At 42.4% G+C, this 23,023-nt stretch overlaps 1 protein-coding gene and 1 long non-coding RNA gene across 3 annotated transcripts in view; both read left to right on the forward strand.

The window, feature by feature from the left end:
• Positions 1-23,023, forward strand: part of cacna1eb (calcium channel, voltage-dependent, R type, alpha 1E subunit b) — an 89,753-nt gene that overhangs the window by 33,125 nt on the left and 33,605 nt on the right. For both annotated transcript variants that reach the window (XM_052088349.1, XM_052088350.1), the window contains exons 6-7: positions 4,186-4,289; positions 5,575-5,733. In XM_052088349.1, the coding sequence (XP_051944309.1) occupies positions 4,186-4,289; positions 5,575-5,733 (263 nt within the window). The remainder of the gene's footprint in view (positions 1-4,185; positions 4,290-5,574; positions 5,734-23,023) is intronic.
• LOC127616799 (uncharacterized) lies at positions 20,782-21,575 on the forward strand. Its single transcript, XR_007967185.1, has 3 exons — positions 20,782-21,040; positions 21,141-21,206; positions 21,304-21,575. It is a non-coding gene; the product is annotated as an uncharacterized LOC127616799 (long non-coding RNA).

Genomic DNA, 23,023 nt, shown 5'->3' on the forward strand with positions numbered 1-23,023 from the left:
CCCTCTGAATCATCTTAGAAATCAATTCATTGAACGCATTGTTGTTATTATGATCTATAATATGTTTTAAAAATCACCCTCCCTGTCCTGGCTTTATTCCAGATATGGGTAGGGGAATTGGGTGGTGTCACACAGAGACGCGTAATACATGCTGGAAGGTGGTCTCCAAGTGCCCACTTCACAGCACTGATGTAACGTTTCTGGAATGATCTTGACAAGGGTGGATCCCTTTTTTTCTGGTCTGCATGTAAATGTCGTTGTAGTATTTTTGTAAAGGCGTGAAAGGAATTCATGGAACTTTTCACTATTTAGTGCAACCCGGCGATCATGTTGCTTAATTTAAACCACATTTGGTGACGGACGGCCTGATTTCCTGCCTGCCATCTGACACATTTATCTCTCGGCACATCTGCTTCTCTGTCACACACACACACACACACACACACACATACACACACACACACACACACACACACACACACACACACGCACACACACACACACACACACACACACACACACACACACACACACACACACACGCACACACACGCACACACACACAAGGAAACCCGCATGCGCACGCACATATAGACAGTCAAGTAAGAGGCATTGCAAGTAAGTCAGACTTAAAAGAAAGCGTGCACATGTGTCACGGAGGCTGCATGGGAATTCAATCGAGGCCACTGGGCCAGCGCTGCCGGCGTCCATTTCCATTTGGTTTTAATGAATCGCTACAAGCCAATCTATTGGGACATGTGGCTCAATTAAAAAAAAGTCTTCAGCTTAGCGATAACGAGAAGGTGGCAGTGAAGGAGGAACCTGCCAGCTGATTGAATTAGGCGGGGATGTGTCCTGCGGCAGCAAACTCATCTCCACAGGTGGACACTAACGCCTTTGGTCAACATTAAAATGGTTCCCATGTGACAAGTGGTCATTTAACTTGTGGCTTGCTAGCTAAACTTAGCTTCACAATTGCCCTCTTGGGACTCATTTAAATCACAGACATGATCTATTTGCTCTGCAGCAAAAAAGAAAGGCTACCTCTTTTGTATCTATGCTCTCTAATAGCTTCTAGATTAAGCATTATGTTCATGTTTGGAAGGCAGTTGAAAGGCAACACTTTGGATAGGGTGACACACCTTTTACTATTTGGTAAGAACGTTTCAGACACAATACAACTGTTATGTAACTTTACTGTTGACATAACACTGTTACAGTTTTGGCACCCTCTAAGCATTGGCATGTTTAGAGGGTGAAATGATATCTTAACATTTGGGGTCAGATATTTCAAATAAAATGGTCCGTAATTTATTTAAAAGATATCGACAAATGAATTCTGTATAAATCCAACACCCAATTTGACACTAGTTTTGTGCATTAAACAGTTACAAAACAATGTGCAGCCAACACAATTTTTGCTAAAATTTGTATGTTTTGGATAATGAAGTCACTTGCTAGATTCAGCTCAAAGTTCAAATATAGCATAAAATATGCTGTAATTTTCCAAACAAATAAAAAAACACACATTCAGAGAAATACACTAACTAGAAAGGAGTTGGGAATTATGTGTTGCATATAAAAAAATATTAAGGGAACATATCACTACAACGTACATTGATGTGTTTAAGGAGTATCAGGAGAGAGCTAGTGACTATAGTATTGCATATTAAAAGGACAAAATTTGCTAATTTAGTGGTTTAAAATTTTTCATTGTGTTTTAATAAAAACGTTCTAATAAAATCTCATCAGGTATTAAAAGTATTTTTGTGAACTTGGACAGAGGAAACAGTTGCAGGGTTGAGAGTAAAGGGGAGATTTATTTGAAGGTCAGCGGCTCCGGAAACATGGCAAGGGGTGGTCAGTCCTGTGTGAAGAGCATGGAGTGCACACACAAATATGAAACACACTGGCACAGGACAAAGGGAGACAAGACTATTGCAACACAAATGAAAGGGGTAATAAGTGGAAACAATCAGGGTGGGGCTGATAAGCAGACTGGCATGGGCAATTGACCTTCACAATAGTGTGACAATTTTGCTACTTTGTTAAAAGATATTTTATGAGATCAACCAAGAGTGTGCAGAACAAAGTTCTGTATATTATTATTATTGTTTTTTTGCTCAATGATATATAAAAACGTATCCAATGGTAAATTTCTGTATAAACTGTGACTTATCAATATTGGCTTTATTTCACCTAACTGTAAACATTATGTGTGTAAAAATAAACAGTATGTACGTATATAGTAATAAAAATATAATAGAAGTTTGTCTGAACTTTTAAATGTTTGCTCTCGCCAAACTTCTTGTGTTTTAATTACTGAGCCAAATTTCTTACTCTTTCAGGTAACATTGTTTGATAATATACTGGTAGTCTAAAAGTTGAAATGTTACATAATTTCAAATCCAATAGCATCACATAAATGACTTGGTGTTTTTTAGCTTGCATGAAAGCCGCTAATGTGTCCACGCAGGAAGCCAACGCGCATACGCTGAGCTGCGCTCAAATGGCAACTGCAGTGCTGTGCTTAATGTTGGCGACCTTGGGAGTGTAGGTGGAGGTGTGTGGGAGAGGCTGCATGTAATTAATGCAGCCTCTCTGCAGCCAGCTTGCAAAACTGCTTCATGTACACAAAGAAGGGCAAGGCACTCACTCATATTGGAATATAAAAAATATTAAATAGCTAAAATAAATACATAAATAAACACGCAAAAGACTCCCCATCAAGCTTTTTTTTAAATGAAAAAATTGTGGAACACCATATTTGCGATTGTTTGACTTGTAACTGAGTTCAGGATTGTGTGAAGTCACTTTCTAGCTAGCTTAGGAGTTGCTGAGATCACAAATAATGAGACGTTGCAAAAGTCCGCAACAACGGTCCTTCATTTCAGGGGTTGGGTCAGTTTTGAGGGGGCAGACGTACTAAGGCCCTTGACCGCCTTCATTCTTACCAATGCCCCAAACCCCTTCCCAACAGAAAGTGAAATTAAGTATAGACTTTATCATTAGAATAAAGAATTATTGTATGTTGTACTTGAATTATGCTGGCAATTGTCATGAAATGGGACTTAGAAATGCACCCTGTGGAACTCCATATTGAGTACTTTCTTGAATTATTAATTGATTTACACACATATTATTTAGCGGTGTACAGAAACACTGCATCCTGACTGAGAGCTGTTTCTTATATTTTGACCCGGCTAGGTTGTAAAAGAAATTTACCAAAGCACGAAATACAGCTCAGCGCATCTTTGAAGTGGCGACCCTGCTTGCTGGCTTTTGTGACCCCGACATCTGGAGTAAAGGCTATGTCTATTGAATACCACTCTACTGCTCCTCCCGGGTGTCGCTCGTCACTGCCTCACTTGCACACTCACACACACACTTATACTGTCATTCTGCTCGTTCCCATTGCCCACAGGAGAGCTTCTGTGTGGGCCCGCGCTTGAGTGGCTGCCATGTGACGCCTGTTATCCTCAAACGCACACACACTCCCGTATCTAAAAGGCTAAAATGGGTCCATCCTAACATGCCAAGTGTTATCCCACACAAATACAGGAACGTTATAAATGTATCTGTATAATTTTGCACCCTGGCCATGAGAATGGCTGAACTATTTTAAAATTATATGTTGACGCCGGAAAAAACAAAAAACAAACGACCGGTATCATACTTTTTGCCTTACGTATGGCTTGTTGTGTGTAGGTTGCAGTACAGTACGTCAATGTGTGTATGAGGGTAGGGATGTGAGTATAGCAATGCCTGCCAGGTGTATTTTATACATATGTAATGTCGGATGTGCTCTTTGTCGAGGAAAAAAACACACATATATATATATATATATATATATATATATATATATATATATGTATATAGTCTCTCGCCTTGCCAAATGCAAATTGTGCCTCACCACCATTCATCCACTCCACACTTGGCTTGCATCATGTGAAAAATGCATATGAGCTTTCCCACAAAAGGAAGCCTTAATCATTCATATGAGGACTTACACTGCTTTGTTTCTTCTATTTTTATCTTTGGAGTGTGTCAGGCACCACGGACAAAAAGCGTTCACCTCACCAGAGCACAGAGAATCTTTTTGTCTCTGTTGCATACTCCATTTCTATCGCAGACCAGCGGCATGAGGGGTAACAAGTGACAAAGAGTTTCTCATCCGTCCATTAGGATTTTGGCAACGGCAGGAGCGCACATGAACATCCCCGTGGACCTTCGTACTCTGAGGGCCGTGCGAGTCTTGAGACCCCTCAAGCTTGTCTCCGGCATCCCCAGTGAGTCATTTCCAACACCAGTCCTGTTTCATACATCTCTGTAGCACTAAGGGACTGAGGTGTACAATACAATACAATACAATACATGCTGATTTATATAGCGCTTTCACAACAGCGGCAGCTGTAACAAAGCGCTTTACAAAACAGTTAACATAAAGTAAAATAATAAACACAACACATAACATAAAACACGGACAGTCGTGCAGTCCTAACCACTTTTCCGTCACACGCTTTAGACCTCCGCCAAGGCTTAAACATTTGGCATCATAAAATCATAAAGGTAAACATACCAATGTTAAAATGTAAAATGATTCAATACAATCCTTATATATTCAATGAGATGGAAAAATTACATTTTCATCAGGATCTTTTATCATTTTTGTCAAAATATATCTAATTAACTGCCTTACTGCATTTTTATGTAACACAAAAGATTTGTTGGATACAGAATTTTTATAAATCTCACATATTTGGTTCTTTTTCTTTTTTTTAATCTATTTATCATGATTCTGTTATTGATATGCTGTATTGTATTGTATATTATTATGTCCTGTTATCCAAGCATATAGAGCACATTTTATTCCAATCACAAAATATTTGATAGACATGATTTAATATTTAATTTGTATAATATTATTATTGCATACTAGAACACCATGCACTAATATATTTAAGTATGAATGCTGCATACATTTAAATTAATTTTCAAATTATTTTTGAAATGAAATTTGAATCACTTTTTCATTTTTTTCAATATTAATTAAATCAAACAGAATTTGTAATTTGTTGTATTTTTACACATTTTTGTATACATGATGAAACTTTTCCTACATTGTGCATAACACAATCCTTTTTCTGTCATGCGATCCATCATTTCGATAGGATTTTGTATCTTAATTTGAATTTTTTTTAATCTTTTTGCTTATATTTTCTTGTATTTTTTTATTTTTATATTTCTTTTTTTTGTATTTTAATTGCTATATTGTGTAGATCCGAAGTACAAATGTAAGTTGGAAGAATCTTTTTATCTATATCCCCAAAGATACTGGCAAAACTAGGTCGATGGAAAATAAAAATTAAAAAAAAAAGACCTATGGATTTAAATTGTAAACCTACATTGTTAGGCATGTGATTATTTCCTGTGTTGGAGACACTGAGTCAGCCACAGCGGAACCTTTTTTCTGATAACTGTTTCTGCTCAATAGCCCTTGCGTTGATTTACTGTGCTAGATGAAACGATATTCATGTTGTTCGCACACTAAAGTCATCCTGCGTTTGCCCTCAGGCCTGCAGATTGTACTCAAGTCCATCATGAAGGCCATGATCCCTCTGCTGCAGATCGGCCTGCTCCTCTTCTTCGCCATTCTCATGTTTGCCATCATCGGCCTGGAGTTCTACAGTGGGAAGCTTCACCACACCTGCCTACCATCTGTCGACATCCTTGGTACGCTCCGGTGTGCCAATACACACCTGCTCGTGTTGGTTCTATTAAATTCTTCCACTGGACCTAATGCTGTGGCCAGTGGGTTACATCATGATCGTTATGTGTCAGAAAATGAAACACCAGAGAACATTTTGGATACTGGTGGGGGCGTGCACATGTTGTTTGGACACTGGCACGTGCGCACACATTAGCAAAAGTGTTTTGATCCTGTCTTTACATCCCACAGTCTATTTTGCAGCTCTGATTAATTAACTGCTGGTCCATTGTTGAGTTACACTGGAGTTTGAAAGCAGACAATTTACGTGCTATTGGAACATTGCAGCTATTAGATTAGCCATCAATCCATTTTGTGTGGAGCGTTTCCTCATTTGTAGCCAATTTGCTTGCTGCTTCTAGTCGACTTTTGGATAAAAATGGTCTCCCTCTCAGGCAGTAAAGAGAGGAGTCGCTCATTCTCCGCCATGTTTATCAGGCTGACTCGTTCTGACTGATGCTTTCAAGGCGGCATCTTTTTCGCATATTGCTGCCACGATATTTTGAGAAACAGACTGCAGAAATGTGCCTTTACTGAGGCCAACGGAGAAGTAAAGGAGAACGTTTTCTTTGCTATTCTTGGTGTTTATAAGTGTTCGCAACTGGCAGATCAATTCAAATATCAATAATATCGCGACCAAGACAGTATCATATCGAATTGATACGAACACAATGAAATCAATAGCATCGTTTCAGTTCCAATGGTTTATACACTGCTTTGGTTTCGTTGAACAGTCGACAGCCCTACTTCTTTGTCTCAGCCCAGAGCAGGCTCAATTTGGTCGCCTTACCCGATCCTCTCTTGTGTTGCGCTGTCGGCCATGTGACTTAGCAGCGCAAACAAGCAAGCTGGCTCGGATCTGCCCGCCCACCAGCGCCCACAGCACAAGCGTACATGCAGAGCAGCTCGGTGGACTCACTCACAAAAACCTGGAAGCAAAACAGTTTATTATGCACTGGGTGGCATCTTTTTTTAACTACAGGCTTTCGTGATTGTTTGCACTTAAGGTATCAAATTTTTTTCACCACTTGTTTTTTTCCCCCTCAGGAAGAGAAGTGCAATGAAGGAGGAGAAATGTTTTGGTTTTGTATTGGATTTCCTGAACACACATAATAGTTGAAAAACAATTAGTATCCTATCGTTAATGTCTTATATTTGTTGTGAGGTGATCATTTTGAACGTGTTCTTTTTCAGCAAAAATAAAATGCAGGAAAGTTCAATGAAGGGAAAAAATAAAAACAGAAATTTGACACAGTAGATTCTGAACTATATACTGTATATATATATATATATTTTCCCCCTATTTATTTATTTATTTATTGCCTATCACATTGGGGCGCTTTCTTTATTTAAGAAAAAAAAAATCAGGGAATTGACAATGTGTGGAGACAAAAAATAGATTTCTAGATTTCACAGTAAACTTTGTCCTCATCACGTCCTAGCTTTTAATGTGTTTAATGTGCTTTTTAATGCATTTAATGTAAATGATAATAGGAAAATGTCACAAAAACATTCCATGTCCCTAGAGCAGGGGTGCCCATTACGTCGATCTTGATCTACTGGTAGATCGAAGACAGGTTCCAAGTAGATCCGAGGAGTGTCGAGGAGAAAAATAAACAAACAACCATTTGTGTGTCTCTGTACATGTTAGTAATATATATTTTTTTGTGTTAATGTACGCTGCACCCTAATCATCTTATCAGTCTCATTTTCACAAAAAAAATATTTAAAAAATAAAATAAAGCAGGTAAATCTTGAATTTACGGTGGCGCGTGATTGCGTCACTGGAAGATGTTAGCGCTCAGCAGTCTGCAATTGCAGCTTGTGATCAGAGCTGTTGCACTCTATTTTTTATCGTCATTATTCTCATTCTGAGTTTGCTTCGCATGCCTCAGTTTAAGGCTGTTTCTCATCATGGCGTGTGTGTGTGTGTGTGTGTGTTTGTATGGCTATACTTGTGAGGACCACTGTGATTATAAGACCAACGTAGTGAGGACATTTTTGACAAGTGAGGACATTTAGGCCAGTCCTCACAAGTTTTTCATTCTAAAGGCCTCTAGAGGGTTTATATAGGCATCTCTCAAAGTTTCAGACAGGTCCTCACAAATATACCAAAAATGATTTTTTGTGTGTATTTTCATTTAAATTCAATACACACACTTTTTACTCACTACCGCCACCTATTGATTTCTGAAATATTTTTGTTCCAACAAAACTGAAACTATAGAAAACAGTGTCATGGGCTTATTAGAAAGTAAAACAATGATGTATTTTTTATTATTTCTAATATTTGTCTAAGTTTAACTTTTTTAACAAACATCTTGTTATGAAATAGAACTTGTTATGCAAACCCAAATCTGGAATATGGCCTCAGACCCACCCGAAATTACACCTTAAATCAAACCACTAAATAAAAAACCTAAAATAATTTAGTGAAGTACAAACTTATTCCATTTGTGACATATTGAGGTTTTAGTTGTCATTTCATAGCTCCACATTTGTAATTTGAAGTGCACATTTCTAACATTAAGCAAAGCTCTCTGTGAGTATTTTTACTGAGTAATGTTTTATATTCTATTGTATACTACTGATGGAACTATTATTTACTATTATATTTAGGGCATCAGTCTCATCTTTTCCATAAGGACACAAGGACAGAGGTGGCAGAATAAATGTGCACTCAATTGTATTAGTGTTACTTTTGAAAAATATGACATGTAAAAAAAAAGAGTCCTTGAATAAGAGTAAATATGTACGTAGTGGGGCAGCCCGGTAGTCCAGTGGTTAGCACGTCGGCTTCACAGTGCAGAGGTACCGGGTTCGATTCCAGCTCCAGCCTCCCTGTGTGGAGTTTGCATGTTCTCCCGGGCGTGGGTTTTCTCCGGGTGCTCCGGTTCCCTCCCACATTCCAAAAACATGCGTAGCAGGCTGATTGAACACTCTAAATTGTCCCTAGGTGTGAGTGTGAGTGCGAATGGTTGAACGTTTCTGTGTGCCCTGCGATTGGCTGGCAACCGATTCAGGGTGTCCCCCGCCTACTGCCCGAAGACAGCTGGGATAGGCTCCAGCACCCCCGCGACCCTAGTGAGGATCAAGCGGCTCGAAAGATGAATGAATGAATGAATGAATGTACGTAGTGAAAGAATCACAAGTACTGAGTAATTGGTGAGGAACTTCTTATTTATATTTTCAAACTACCACATTAAATAGAAATAGGAAAGTGCAATTAAATTAAAAAAGTTAAAGCTGTAAGCATATTTACGCCCTCAGGCATGTCGGAGTTCTCATTGTAACATACATTCAGTCATTTTCCGATCCGTTTTATCCTCACAAGGGTCACGGGGGGTGCTGGAGCCTATCCCAGCCGTCTTCGGTCAGTAGGCAGGGGACACCTTGAACCGGTTGCCAGCCAATCGCAGGGCACACACAGACAAACAACCATCCGCGCTCACACTCACCACCGAGGGACAATTTGGATTGTTCAATTAGCCTGCCATGCATGTTTTTGGAATGTGGGATCTGGAGAGAACCCACACAGACCTGGGGAGAACATGCAAACTTCACACAGGGTGGCCGGAGCTGAAATTGAACCTGGTACCTCTGCACTGTGAGGTCAACACGTGGACCACTAGTTCACCAGGCCGCTCCCCAGAAAATCCATCCATCCATCCATCATCTACCGCTTATCCGGGGCCGGGTCGCGGGGGCAACAGCTTTAGCAGGGAAGCCCAGACTTCTCTCTCCCTAGCTACTTCTTCCAGCTCTCTCCGGGGGATCCCGAGTCGTTCCCAGGCAAGCTGGGTGACATAGTCTCTCCAGCGTGTCCTGGGTCTTCCTCTGGGTCTCCTCCCGGTGGGACATGACCGGAACACCTCACCGGTGAGGCGCTCAAGAGGCATCCGAATCAGATGCCCAATCCACCTCATCTGGCTCCTCTCGATGTGGAGGAGAAGCGGCTCGACTCTGAACCCCTCCCGGATGACTGAGCTTCTCACCTTATCTCTAAGGGAGAGCCCGGACACCCTCCGGAGAAAACTCATTTCGGCCGCTTGTATCCGGGATCTCGTTCTTTCGGTCACGACCCATAGCTCGTGACCATAGGTGAGGGTTGGGACGTAGATCGACCGGTAAATTGAGAGCTTCGCCCTTTGGCTCAGCTCCTTCTTCACCACGACAGACCGATACAACGTCCGCATCACAGCAGACGCTGCACCGATCCGCCTGTCGATCTCCCGCTCCCTCCTACCCCCACTCGTGAACAAGACCCCAAGATACTTGAACTCCTCCACTTGGGGTAAGATCTCTTCCCCGACCCGGAGGGGGCACTCCACCCTTTTCCGACTGAGGACCATGGTTTCAGATTTGGAGGTGCTGATTCTCATCCCAACCGCTTCACACTCGGCTGCGAAACGCTCCAGTGAGAGTTGGAGAGCCCCGTTTGAAGGAGCCAACAGCACCACATCATCTGCAAAAAGCAGGGATGCAATACTGAGGCCCCCAAAACGGACCCCCTCAACGCTTCGGCTGCGCCTAGAAATTCTGTCCATAAAGGTTATGAACAGAATCAGCGACAAACGGCAGCCTTGGCGGAGTCCTACCCCCACTGGAAACGATTCCGACTTACTGCTGGCAATGCGAACCAAACTCTGACATCGGTGGTATAGTGACCGAACAGCCCGTATCAGGGGATTCGGTACACCATACCCACGAAGCACCCCCCACAGAACTCCCCGAGGGACACGGTCAAACGCCTTCTCCAAGTCCACAAAACACATGTAGACTGGTTGGGCGAATTCCCACATACCCTCAAGGACCCTGCTAAGGGTGTAGAGCTGGTCCACTGTTCCACGGCCGGGACGAAAACCACACTGCTCCTCCTCAATTGGCGGCTCGACTTCCTGACGGACCCTCCTCTCCAGCACCCCTGAATAGACCTTACCAGGGAGGCTGAGGAGTGTGATCCCTCTGTAGTTGGAACACACCCTCCGGTCCCCCTTTTTAAAAAGAGGGACTACCACCCCGGTCTGCCAATCCAGAGGCACTCTCCCTGTTGACCACGCGATGTTGCAGAGGCGTGTCAACCAGGACAGCCCAACAACATCCAGAGCCTTGAGGAACTCCGGGCGGATCTCATCCACCCCTGGGGCCCTACCACCGAGGAGCTTTTTAACCACATCGGTGACTTCAACCACAGAGATAGGAGAGCCCACCTCAGAGTCCCCAGGCTCTGCTTCCTCCAAGGAAGGCGTGTTGGTGGAGTTGAGGAGGTCTTCGAAGTACTCTGCCCACCGGTTCACAACGTCCCGAGTGGAAGTCAGCAGCGCCCCATCCCCACTGTACACAGTGTTAGTGGTGCACTGCTTCCCCCTCCTGAGACGTCGGATGGTGGACCAGAATTTCCTCGAAGCCGTCCGGAAGTCCGCTTCCATGGCCTCACCGAACTCTTCCCACGCTCGGGTTTTTGCCTCGGCGAACACCGAAGCCGCGGTCCGCTTGGCCAGTCGATCCCCGTCAGCTGCCTCTGGGGTCCCACAGGCCATCAAGTATCGATAGGACTCCTTCTTCAGCTTGACGGCATCCCTTACTGCTGGTGTCCACCAGCGAGTACGGGGGTTGCCGCCACGACAGGCACCAACCACCTTACGGCCACAACTCAGATTGGCCGCCTCAACAATAGAGGCACGGAACATGGGACTCGGACTCAATGTCCCCCGTCTACCCCGGAACATGGGAAAAGCTCTGTCGGAGGTGGGAGTTGAAACTCCTGACAGGGGATTCCGCCAGACGCTCCCAACAAACCCTCACTATACGCTTGGGTCTGCCAGGACGGACCGGCATCTTCCCCCACCATCGGAGCCTACTCACCACCAGGTGGTGATCAGTTGACAGCTCCGCTCCTCTCTTCACCCGAGTGTCCAGAACATGCGGCCGCAAATCCGATGATACAACTACAAAGTCGATCATCGAACTGCGGCCTAGGGTGTCCTGGTGCCAAGTGCACATATGGACACCCTTATGCTTTAACAAGGTGTTCGTTATGGACAATCCGTGACGAGCACAGAAGTCCAATAACAAAACACCACTCGGGTTCTGATCGGGGGGGCCGTTCCTCCCAATCACGCCCCTCCAGGTATCACTGTCATTCCCCACGTGAGCATTGAAGTCCCCCAGCAGAAAAAGGGAGTCCCCAGCAGGAGTACTCTCCAGCACACCCTCCAAGGACTCCAAAAAGGGTGGGTATGCTGAGCTGCTGTTTGGTGCATATGCACAAACAACAGTCAGGACCCGTCCAGCCACCCGAAGGCGGAGGGAGGCGACCCTCTCGTCTAACGGTGTGAACCCCAATGTACAGGCACTGAGCCGGGGGGCAATGAGTATGCCCACACCTGCTCTGCGCCTCTCACCGTGAGCAACTCCAGAGTGGAAGAGAGTCCAACCCCTCTCGAGAGAACTGGCACCAGAACCCAGGCTGTGTGTGGAGGCAAGTCCGACTATATCCAGTCGGAAATTCTCTGCCTCACACACCAGCTCGGGCTCCTTCCCTGCCAGAGAGGTGACATTCCATGTACCAAGAGCTAGCTTCTGCAGCCGAGGATCGGACCGCCAGGGTCCCCGCCTTTGGCTGCCGCCCAGCTCACATTGCACCCGACCCATTTGGCCCCTCTCATTGGCGGTGAGCCCATGGGAAGGGGGACCCACGTTGCCTCTTCGGGCTGTGCCCGGCCGGGCCCCATGGGTGTAGGCCCGGCCACCAGGCGCCTGCCAACGAGCCCCACCTCCAGGCCTGGCTCCAGAAGGGGGCCCCGGTGACCCGCGTCCGGGCAAGGGAAACCTAGATCCATTTATTGTATTCATCATTGGGGTCTTTGAGCCGTGCTTTGTCTGGCCCCTCACCTCGAACCTGTTTGCCATGGGTGACCCTGCCAGGGGCATAAAGCCCCAGACAACTTAGCTTCTAGGATCATTGGGACACACAAACCCCTCCACCACGGTAAGGTGACGACTCACGGAGGGCCCCAGAAAATCCAATTCATTTTATTCTGCTTTGGACATTGAAACTGGAAAATATGACTTGCATTCAATAAGTAAAGAATTCCAATTCCAAGAAACCAAGAAACGATTAAATTCCATATTAGAGTTTGGAATTATGTTGCTTTAAAAACAATTGTAAATTTTTAAGTCAGTTTAAATATACTGTGTGTGCGGTTGTGTTTGTGAACATATATATAATTTTATTTGCTGTAATTATTTTAGGAGTATGTGACATTGGTGATCCTCGTTACTCAAATACTGTATGTAGATGTTGCTCAAAATTTATCATGCTCTCCTTCACATCAGACCTCAAAGTTCACAAAGGCTGTGGGAACTTTGATAATTGACTTAATCATTGGCCAAGAAGAGGAGCGGCTGTTACCTGCTCCAAAACGAAGTTTTTGCAGCACCCCTCCCCCCAGACATGAGTTTGTTTACATTTCATTTAGCAGAGCTGCGCAGAAGCCAGCCACAACGCTTTGCAAGAAAAAAATGAGTTAGGTACTGTATTGCAGAAGTGTCCCCAGCATATCCAATTTATTTCATTCAGCTTTGGACATTGAAACTGGAAAATATGACTTGCATTCAATAAGTAAATAATTGTTTCATCTAAATTCCATATTAGAGTTTGGAATTATGTTGCTTTAAAAACAATTGTAAAATTGTAAGTCAGTTTAAATATACTGTGTGTGCGCGGAGTATGTGACATTGGTGAGCCTAGTTACTCAAATACTGTATGTAGATGTTGCTCAAAATTTATCATGCTCGCCTTCACAGCAGACCTCAAAGTTCAAAAAGGCTATGGCAATTTTGATAATTGACTTAGTCATTGGCCATGAAGAGGAGCGGCTGTTACCTGCTCAAAAACGAAGTTTTTGCTGCACCCCTCCCCCCAGACATGAGTTTGTTTACATTTCAATTAGCAGAGCTGCGCAGAAGCCAGCCACAACGCTTTGCAAGAAAAAATGAGTTAGGTACTGTATTGCAGAAGTGTCCCCAGCATATCCAATTTGTTTCATTCTGCTTTGGACATTTCAACTGGATCATTATGATTTGCATCCAATAAGTAACAACAGTAAGTATTCTTTAGTAAGAAATCATGTTTGCGTTGCTCAATCAGTCTTGATAACAGAATTTCCTTATGTGGGACATGACTACGGTACACGTCCTTTATGAACATGCAAGTGTGTTAACAAAATACATGTGTAAGAACACAAGCAGTAAAATGCAAAAATATATGCCCCAACAACACAAATAACACAAAAACGGCAGTATACAGTACAGGTATATGAACAAAATACATTATAACAAGAGTAGTCACAAAATGAGGGCTCTTTGCTCCAAAATGAGACCTATAACAGCTGGTGGCTTTTCTTTCCAATCACTCACTATCTCGAACTTGACCTCCCCTCGATCACCACCCAAGACAGCGTTGCTCAGCTGATGTTGTGCAACAAATGTCTGAAGGCATCCACGGGACCCTTCAAAGTGCTCCATGCCCATAGCGCGATGGAACTCGCCTTCTCTCTGATTAGCGCTCCAGTTAGCGCAAATTGTTTTCAAATCTCTAAATGACCTTTTCAAATCTCTAAATTGCCTCGTGCCACCTTACCTCGCTGACCTCATCTGGTCTGCGGACCAGACATTATTAGAAGGACCAAGAACTAAACTGAGGCTCAGAGGGGATGGAGCCTTTTCTGTTGCTGGTCCCTCTCTCTGGAATGACCTCCCACTGAACATTCGGCAAGCCTCCTCGCTGCCCATCTTCAAAACGCGCCTCAAAACTCACTTGTATTCTTTGGCATTTGACTCACCATGACTTAGATTTGTTCTTGGTTTTGCTGTTCGGTGCTTTCTACCGTATTTATTACAGACTGCGTTACTGTTTATTGTATATGTTAAATTGCTCCATGTAAAGCACTTTGTATGCAGCGATGGCTGTTTGAAAGTGCTCTATAAATAATGTTGAGTTGAGTTAGCATGATAGCAGGTCAAGCATTCCAGGAAACGTTCATTTACTCTACAGTCCGTCGAGCCACAAGCAACTTGCTTTGAGCATCTAATCGGATGCATTCCATGTTCTCTTCCACAGTCATTACCATTCCTTTGTTTGGATGCAACGATCGACAGGACGTAAATGTAAATGAATGGAATAGAAAGTCGTTCACGATTCCAGTAAACTCATGCTAATAGAGAGATTCTGCTGTTTTTGTGCCAAAGAGAGTAAAAAGTGGTGCAGACAGTTATTCCGCGGTATCGAACGGGACTTGCTTGAGTTTGCTCTAATTCGAGCTTCCGTATGGCTTCCAGGTTCCATTTATCGGAACGTTCGTCCGTTGTTATGAATCGATCACTAATGTAATATCCATCCATCCATATTCCACCGCTTATCCAAGGTCGGGTCACAGGGGCAGCAGCTTTAGCAGGGAAGCCCAGACTTCCCTCTCCCCAGCCACTTCTCCTAGCTCTTCCCGGGGATTCTGAAACGTTCCCAGGCCAGCTGAGTGACACAGTCTCTCCAGCGTGTCTTGGGTTGTCCCCGGGGCCTCCTGCCGGTGGGACATGCCCGGAACACCTTTAAAACTCATTTCGGCCGCTTGTATCTGGGATCTCATTCTTTCGGTCACGACTCATTGCTCATGACAGTAGATGAGGGTTGGAACGTAGATCAACCGGTAAATTGAGAGCTTCGCCCTTTGGCTCAGCTCCTTCTTCACCACGACTGACCGATACAAAGCGCGCAGAGCAAGCAGCAGCCGCTTCACCGCTGCGCCTGTCGATCTCTCATTCCCTCCTGCCCTCACTTGCAAACAAGACCCCAAAATACTTAAACTCCTCCACTTGGGACAAGATCTCCTCCCCGACCCGGAGAGAGAACTCCACCCTTTTCCGACTGATTTTCATCCCAACCACTTCATACTCAGCTGCGAAACGCTCAAGTGAGAGTTGAAGGGCCCTGCTTGAAAGAGCCAACAGTCCCACATCATCTGCAATAAGCAGAGATGTAATACTGAGGCCACCGAAATGGACCCCCATCAACACTTACACTGCGCCTAGAAATTGCCAATGTCCGTAAAGTTTATGAACAGAATCGATGACAAAGGGGAGCCTTGGCGGAGTCCAACCCTCACTGGAAACGATTCTGACTTACTGCCGGTAATGTGAACCAAATTCTGACATCTGTGGTGGAGGGACCAAAGTGCCCGCATCAGGGGATTCGGTACCTCATACTCCTGAAGCAATCATATAATGTAATATCGTACTCAAATGTGTAATGCATAGATTTTTATTCTGGGTGAGGGAATTTTCGTTTGACAGAAGTCCATAGATGGCAATACTTACTGTAATTATGTTTCATTGAACAATTATAATATTTAAGTCTGGTTTAAAAAATATGAACAGGTATATACATTTGTGTTATTACAGTTGCTGAAACATATAGATGTTGCTTGAAATTTATCATGCTCCCCTCAAAACAGACCGCAGAGTAAAATAAAAGTTAAAGGCTGAGCAATTTTAGTTTATCGTTGGCCATGAAGGGGGGAGGGGCTGTTCCCAGCTCCAAACCCTCGCAGTTGCACTGTTTGAACCTAGTTTATTCAGCTCCCCTCCCCCACACTAGTTTGAGCACGTGATCAATTAGAAGCGCGGTTCATACAGCAGCAACAAAGCTTTGCAAGAAGAGTTGAGTGTTGCAGTCGTGTCCCCAGAAAATCTAATTCGTTTTATTCTGCTTTGGACATCGAAACTGTATAATACGAATTGCATCCAATAAGTAAATAATAATGATGTTTCATCACAATTCCATATTAGCATTTGGGAATAATGTTGCTTTCAGAACAATTACAATATTTTAAGTCGTTTTTATGTGTGTGTGTGTGTATATACTGTATATATATACAGTATGTATATACACACACATGTATATATGCTGTGCTCATTTTAGGAGTACATGACATTGGTGTAAACAAGATTTCATAAAATATGTTGATATTGCTTGACATTTACTATGCCCCACTTCAAAACGGACCTCAGAGGAAAAGTGAAGGAGTTTTGGTTATGAAGGGGCGGGGCTGTTTTCACACCCCAAAACGTCACAGTTACGTTGCAGGAAACGAGTTTCTACAGCTACCCTCCCCCACATCACACTCGCTGACCATCAATTAGGAAACGCGCGCTTTGCTACCTGCACAAAAGGAAGGCGTTGAGAAGAGTGAACGTACGAGTCAGCATCATCGAGAAAACCCCAGAAAGTGACAAATACTTCAGAATTAAAGCAGGTAAGACACTCAAGTTTTGAATATTTTCTTACAAGTTAGTTATTCTAAGTAATTCGGGCAGGCTCAAAGGTTCGTGTTATATCAGCATTAGAGTGAAACCAACTATATGAATAACTCTACTATGCTGTACCTAAGGAGTTGTCACCAAGATAGAAAGTTTCCTCTCAAACAATAAACTTTCAATAGGCCGTCAGACACACAATACAGCGCCACAGAATAGGCCGTTGGTGTGGCAAAATGTCGCCATTTTAGTTGAGCAGAGAATTAGTTGCAAATGACCCAGCGTCTTTCGCCGCCGCCGCCATCTTAGTTGAGCAGAGAATTAGTTGTAAATGGAACCAGTGTCTTTCCATATACAGAAAGTAACTGCAAAAAGACGATGTAAAATACCAAGCAATTTACAGATAATAAAGTGGGTTGAACGAAATATTATACTGTGAACCATTATCAACACAAACGTTAAAATTAAATAATAAATGAATAAAAAAACAATAATAAAGGTTAAATGTGTGGATCACCAAAACCTATGCATTTTGGGCTGAAAAAAAACCCACTTATATGAGGAGAAATGCATATTTTCTATGTTTGTTAAGCTTTCTTGTATTTTACGGTGACATTTTGATGATTTTTTTTGTGGCAACATACATTGTCACTGTCATCAACCTTTGCGATTTGTAACCACACTCGCTCATCGTTTATTGATCCCTAATATCCTTATTGGCAAAGCCGAATTAGTGGTGATTGAAACTTTGACTTTTCAAACGTCAAACCAGTTATTGGCCCAGGCTTATAAAAACACAATAGTGATGCATTCTCAGCATAAATCTTAACCTTATCAACATACTCATATCAACTTAGTGATTAGACGTTAATCGGCAAATTAGTGGATGAATGTTGATGTAATTCAAGGAGAAAAAAAATGCTCTGGCGTGCAGCGATTTAGTGAATATGCGTTCATTTTAGTCGCCACATACTAAGAGAAATTGCCTCTTCTGGGAATACAATAGGATGAACGTGGAAGGAATTCAAACAAATTTGATTAAAAAGTACACATAATGCGTTCAAAGAATTAATGTAAATATTGTAATTCTATACAGAAATTGCATATTAATAGGTGTATGAAAAGATTGACCTGGGTACAGCTCACGTGGAAAATTGTTCTCTCCGCACTCTGTCGGCCATCATTGTTCTTGGATTGCCAAATACTTGGAAATAAGCCTCTCTTTGTGACGCAGATGATTCGCCAAATGTGTAGTGGCAACTACTACAGTGGAGGACTGACTTGATATCCAAATTTATATTTATTAAGTTTTTAATTTTCTGAAATATCGATTGCTGGTATTGGCAGCCTCCACGATAACCTTAAAATAATGCCGGTATCAGCCTGATACCATTATTTGGTTTCGGCACTTACCCATCTTTGCCAAGCACTGGAAATGAGTGATATAGACATTTTTAAAAATTACAGTAAGTCGACTTTTAATTGATTAACCCGGTCAGTTTCAAATGCTTTATTTGCCCATATTAAACAAAATAAGTTATTTCTATAAGGTATTTCTGTTTTGCCATGTTAATGTGTTCGATTAATATTTTATCCCACAGAACTATCTTGTCATGTAAGCCTGAATTATCAGTACTATTCTCTAACATCATTAATTGCAATGGTATTTTCTGATCTTTTTTTTTTTTTTTTTATAACAGATGGACAATCCCACTGAAGTTGGTGATTATTCTGACTCAGTCTTTTTGGATCAGATGAGGAATACAAACCAACTAAGACATCCTCTGAGTCGAGTGATGACGAGGAGATATTCCATCCAAAGGTAGAAAAATTGTTCTCTTATGATACATCCAGTGAAGACTCTACAAGTCATCAGACATATGAAGCAGAGGAGCACAGTCACGTCTGCAATTCGTAAAGAAGGTAACCCATTAACCCATGTAAAAACAAAAGATGAGCAAAGAAGATCCTTCTTTAAACATAAAAAACATTTACAAAAAGGGAAGGCAAACAAGTTTGGCACAGAAGTCATTATTGCTTCTACCGTGGCCAATCAAATTTAAAGATGGCAAGGCAATTGGAAAGGTAACATAAGGAATCACAAAATAAATTCTGTGGGGGGTTTGTGAACACATAACAAAGGAACAAACTACACAATCAACTCTGAGACAGTCCAGTCTCCTACAAAAGGAAAGATGACAGAAGTACAAACGAGCACGAAAGCAACACATTCTACCCGTATGTAATCAACTCTTTTCACGCGTAGCAAGTCTACTCCTGTAGCGTTCACACGTCCCATTTTATATCGGTGCTGCCCCGCATACTAGCATTTACTCCAGAGTAAATGTTTAAACCACCTCCTGAGCAGGGTTACATTTGCTCCGTTTTAAGCTGTTTTCAGGGGCTACACTGGTGTAACTTTGTACGTGGCAACGCTCTACATGGGGGCAGTCGGCTTTTGGGGTGGGGAGCGGGGGGAGAACGGATGAATGGACATGTCAAGAGTTTTAATTTCTCCATATTTTGTTCCGGTCAGTTGTCACGCAGTATGAGGAACATATATAAATTATATTTAGTCCTTGTGTATTTTTAGCCGTTATAAATCAAATGTTTCATGGGGGAAATGATGCGGCGTAAATTCACTCTAGCACCTAAAGCACTATCAAATGACATACAACAACAATTTCTACTGTACAATATTACACGATCGATTACAGCATTGTTTTGGGTATTTTTGTATTTAGATTCAAGTTCTTACCATTTCATTTATTAAATGCATTGCCCACACTGGACAATGTAATCTATCAATATGAAAGTTTTTTTTCGAAACATATTTAGCCTTCACCCCTGCTATTCGCGTTCAATAGAGACCAGGCTCGTTCACTGGCTGCCACTGGAATGCACTTGAAGGGGGAAGATAATTTATGGATGATAGCTATTTTGAATCAGGAATCAGTATTTTATTTCTGCCAAATATTTGCATTGGTCTAACAAAATTTAATTATGTCGGTTGGTTCACACTGACTAGCATGAAATCATACAAGATGTTCTTGTAACATACCTTTCAAATGTTATATGTTGCCCAGTAAATCTTCTCTATTCTTAATGGAAGCACGAACTTGTATTTTATACATAATACAATGATTTGCATATCATGTTCAACCTCTATTTAATTGACTACACTACTATGTTGGAATTGATGGCTGCAACACGTTCCAAACAAGCTGGGACAAGGTGGTTTTGGATGCAGTGCTCTCTGAGAGGTCGAAGGTCATGGCCTTTGAATGTTATCTGTTTTTGGCCTTGCCGCTTACATGCACTGATTGGTCCAGATTCTCTGAACCTTTTGATATTATGGACCAAAGATGACGTAATCCCTCAATTCCTTGCAATTATACTTTGTGAAACTCTGTCCTTCAACGATTCAACTTGTGGTGACCCACACCCAAGCTTTGCTTGTGAATGACTGAGCAATTCAGGATAGCTACTTTTTGACCCAATCATGGCACCCACCCATTCACAGTTAGCCTGTTCACCGGTGGGATGTGACAAACAGGGTTTTGATGACCATTTCTCAACATTATTTTTTTTGCTAGCTGTTCCATCTTTTATGGAACGCATTACAGCCATTAAATTCCAAGTTAAATATTATTGGAAAAAATTAAATGTACCAATTTGAACATTGAATGTTGTCTTGTCTTTGTAATGCTTCACTTAAACATAGGTTGGACATGATTTGCAAATCATTGTATTCTGTTTTGATTGATGAGCATAATGTCCCAATTTCACTGGAATTGGGTTACTAAATGAATGCCTTGATAGCATATTTTTGTTCAACACTGATTTAGTAAAATGTGTCACTTTGTTCTCCTTTTCATGTGGTGGTATCGACCTTTACCCCCAAAAAGGGAAAAGCATCTCTCCAAAAGAGGGAAGACTGAATTGGATGGTAAGCTTTGGGTGAGGAACTATATCTCTTTTTTCATAATTTAACCAGTTAAAATGCATGCAACATATTTGACAATGAGTGTCAAATCAGGGATGTCCCATTTCATTGCAGATTCGAGTCCAGGAAAAAACCTTACACCCAAAGAGCAGGCAAAATCTAAATTGGAGAAAAAGACAAGTAATTTTATTTATTTTACGTATAAAATCCACATTGTAAAGCTATCACAAGGTGGTCTTTGTGATTATCATTAAATTGCAATTGTCATCATATTTAGGGTCTCCCAGAGCAAATTTGAGGAGACCATGGAATGAAGAAGAAAAGGCTGCTGTGGAAAAACACCTGGGGAGACTTATAAAAGGGTGTCAAGTGCCTGGCAAAGAACAATGCACTGACTGCAAAATGAAAGAGCTGCAGGCCTTGGCTCAAAGAACCTGTAAAGACGTAAAGAACTTCAAGAAAAGATCTGCTTCTCGAGTTCTTCATTTTTAAATTTAAATTTTCTTGCTGGAGTATTTTTTTTTCAATTCTTTTCTACTCTTCCTGAGCAGTGTTAAAAATGTTCTACTTGAGGTAAGATTTAATGTTGACATGTTCTAATAAAGTTTTACAATATATTTGATTTAGTTCCGTAAATTAATTGGCCAAAGCATGGGTCACTTTTATTGTAGTAGTAATTGTACAGCAATCAATCGGTTCAAGTTGTGATTGATATATAATGTATAAATGAGGAACTCTGCTTATCTTAAGTTGAAACTATCAAATTATTCATAAAACAGACTACTCACACTTTTTAAAATTAAAATACAAAATGTCTGCTGTGTAATTGCAGGTTAATAAGAGAGGAAAAACTCTGAAGTCCATACCAAAAGTTGATTTGTATGCTTAACTGCAACAAAACCAAAAAAGATTTTAACCAAAGTCACAACAGGAGTGAGGACTTTGAATGTGCCCATTCAGAGTCCTCACTCCTGCTATGATTTCAGTTTCAAGTCTACTTTTTATTGCTCTGTTTTTTAAAGAAGTTGAAGTGGGGAAAGTGGTTGGGGTGACATCTAGTGTACAAATCTAAGACTAGTTCCTCTCTAAACCTATCAGAAAGGGTGGTCCTCACTCCTTATCTGGAGTTACCCGGACCTCACAAATATAGTCTTACAGGAATGTGTGTGTGTGTGTGTGTGTGTGTGTGTGTGTGCGCGCGGGGTAGATCCCGGGAGGTTAGTTGATTGAAAAGTAGATCTTCAGTCCAAAAAGTTTGGGCACCCCTACCCTAGAGTTTGTTTCTGTGGCCCAGGAGTGGACCACCAAGGCCTTTTGTTGCCGCCCAGCTCAGAGGGCACCCATGACTCGATATAGTGACTAGATATAGTCGGGCTCGCCTCCACGCACAGCGCAGGCTCTGGTCCCAGTCCTCTTGAGAGGGGTTGGACACTCCTCCATTCTGAAGTTGCCCAAGTAGAGAGGTGCCAAGAAGGTGTGGGCATACTTATCGCCCACCGGCTTGGTGCCTGTACATTAGGGTTCTCCTCGGTGGACGAGAGGGAAGCCTCCGCCTTCGAGTGGGGAGAAGGTTCCTGAATATTGTTTGTGCCTATGCACCAAACAGCATTTCGGAGTACCTACACCTACCTCGGGTGTGCTGGAGAGCACTCAAGCTGGAGACGCCCTCGTTCTGCTGGGGGACTTCAATGCTCACGTGGGCAGTGACAGTGAGACCTGGAAGGGCATGATTGGGAGGAATGGCCTTGAATATTTTTACTGTAGCACCCTAAGTGACAATAACAACAGCAAAGGGTCTCTTCTGGGCTTTGCAAGGGTCCAACAGTGGAGTGGATACTCTGTGATATTCGACAGATGGAGGAACGAACATGAGTGGTATTAATGTATATGACATGCAACATGACAGTTGATGCTCTCCTCACGTGCATCCGTCTGTGCATGCTCAGGACCACGGTGAGGTCATTGCCGTGGGAATCTAGCTTTCCAACCCATAGTAA

This window comes from Hippocampus zosterae, chromosome 15 (genome assembly GCF_025434085.1).
Source record: "Hippocampus zosterae strain Florida chromosome 15, ASM2543408v3, whole genome shotgun sequence".
Lineage (NCBI taxonomy): Eukaryota > Metazoa > Chordata > Actinopteri > Syngnathiformes > Syngnathidae > Hippocampus > Hippocampus zosterae.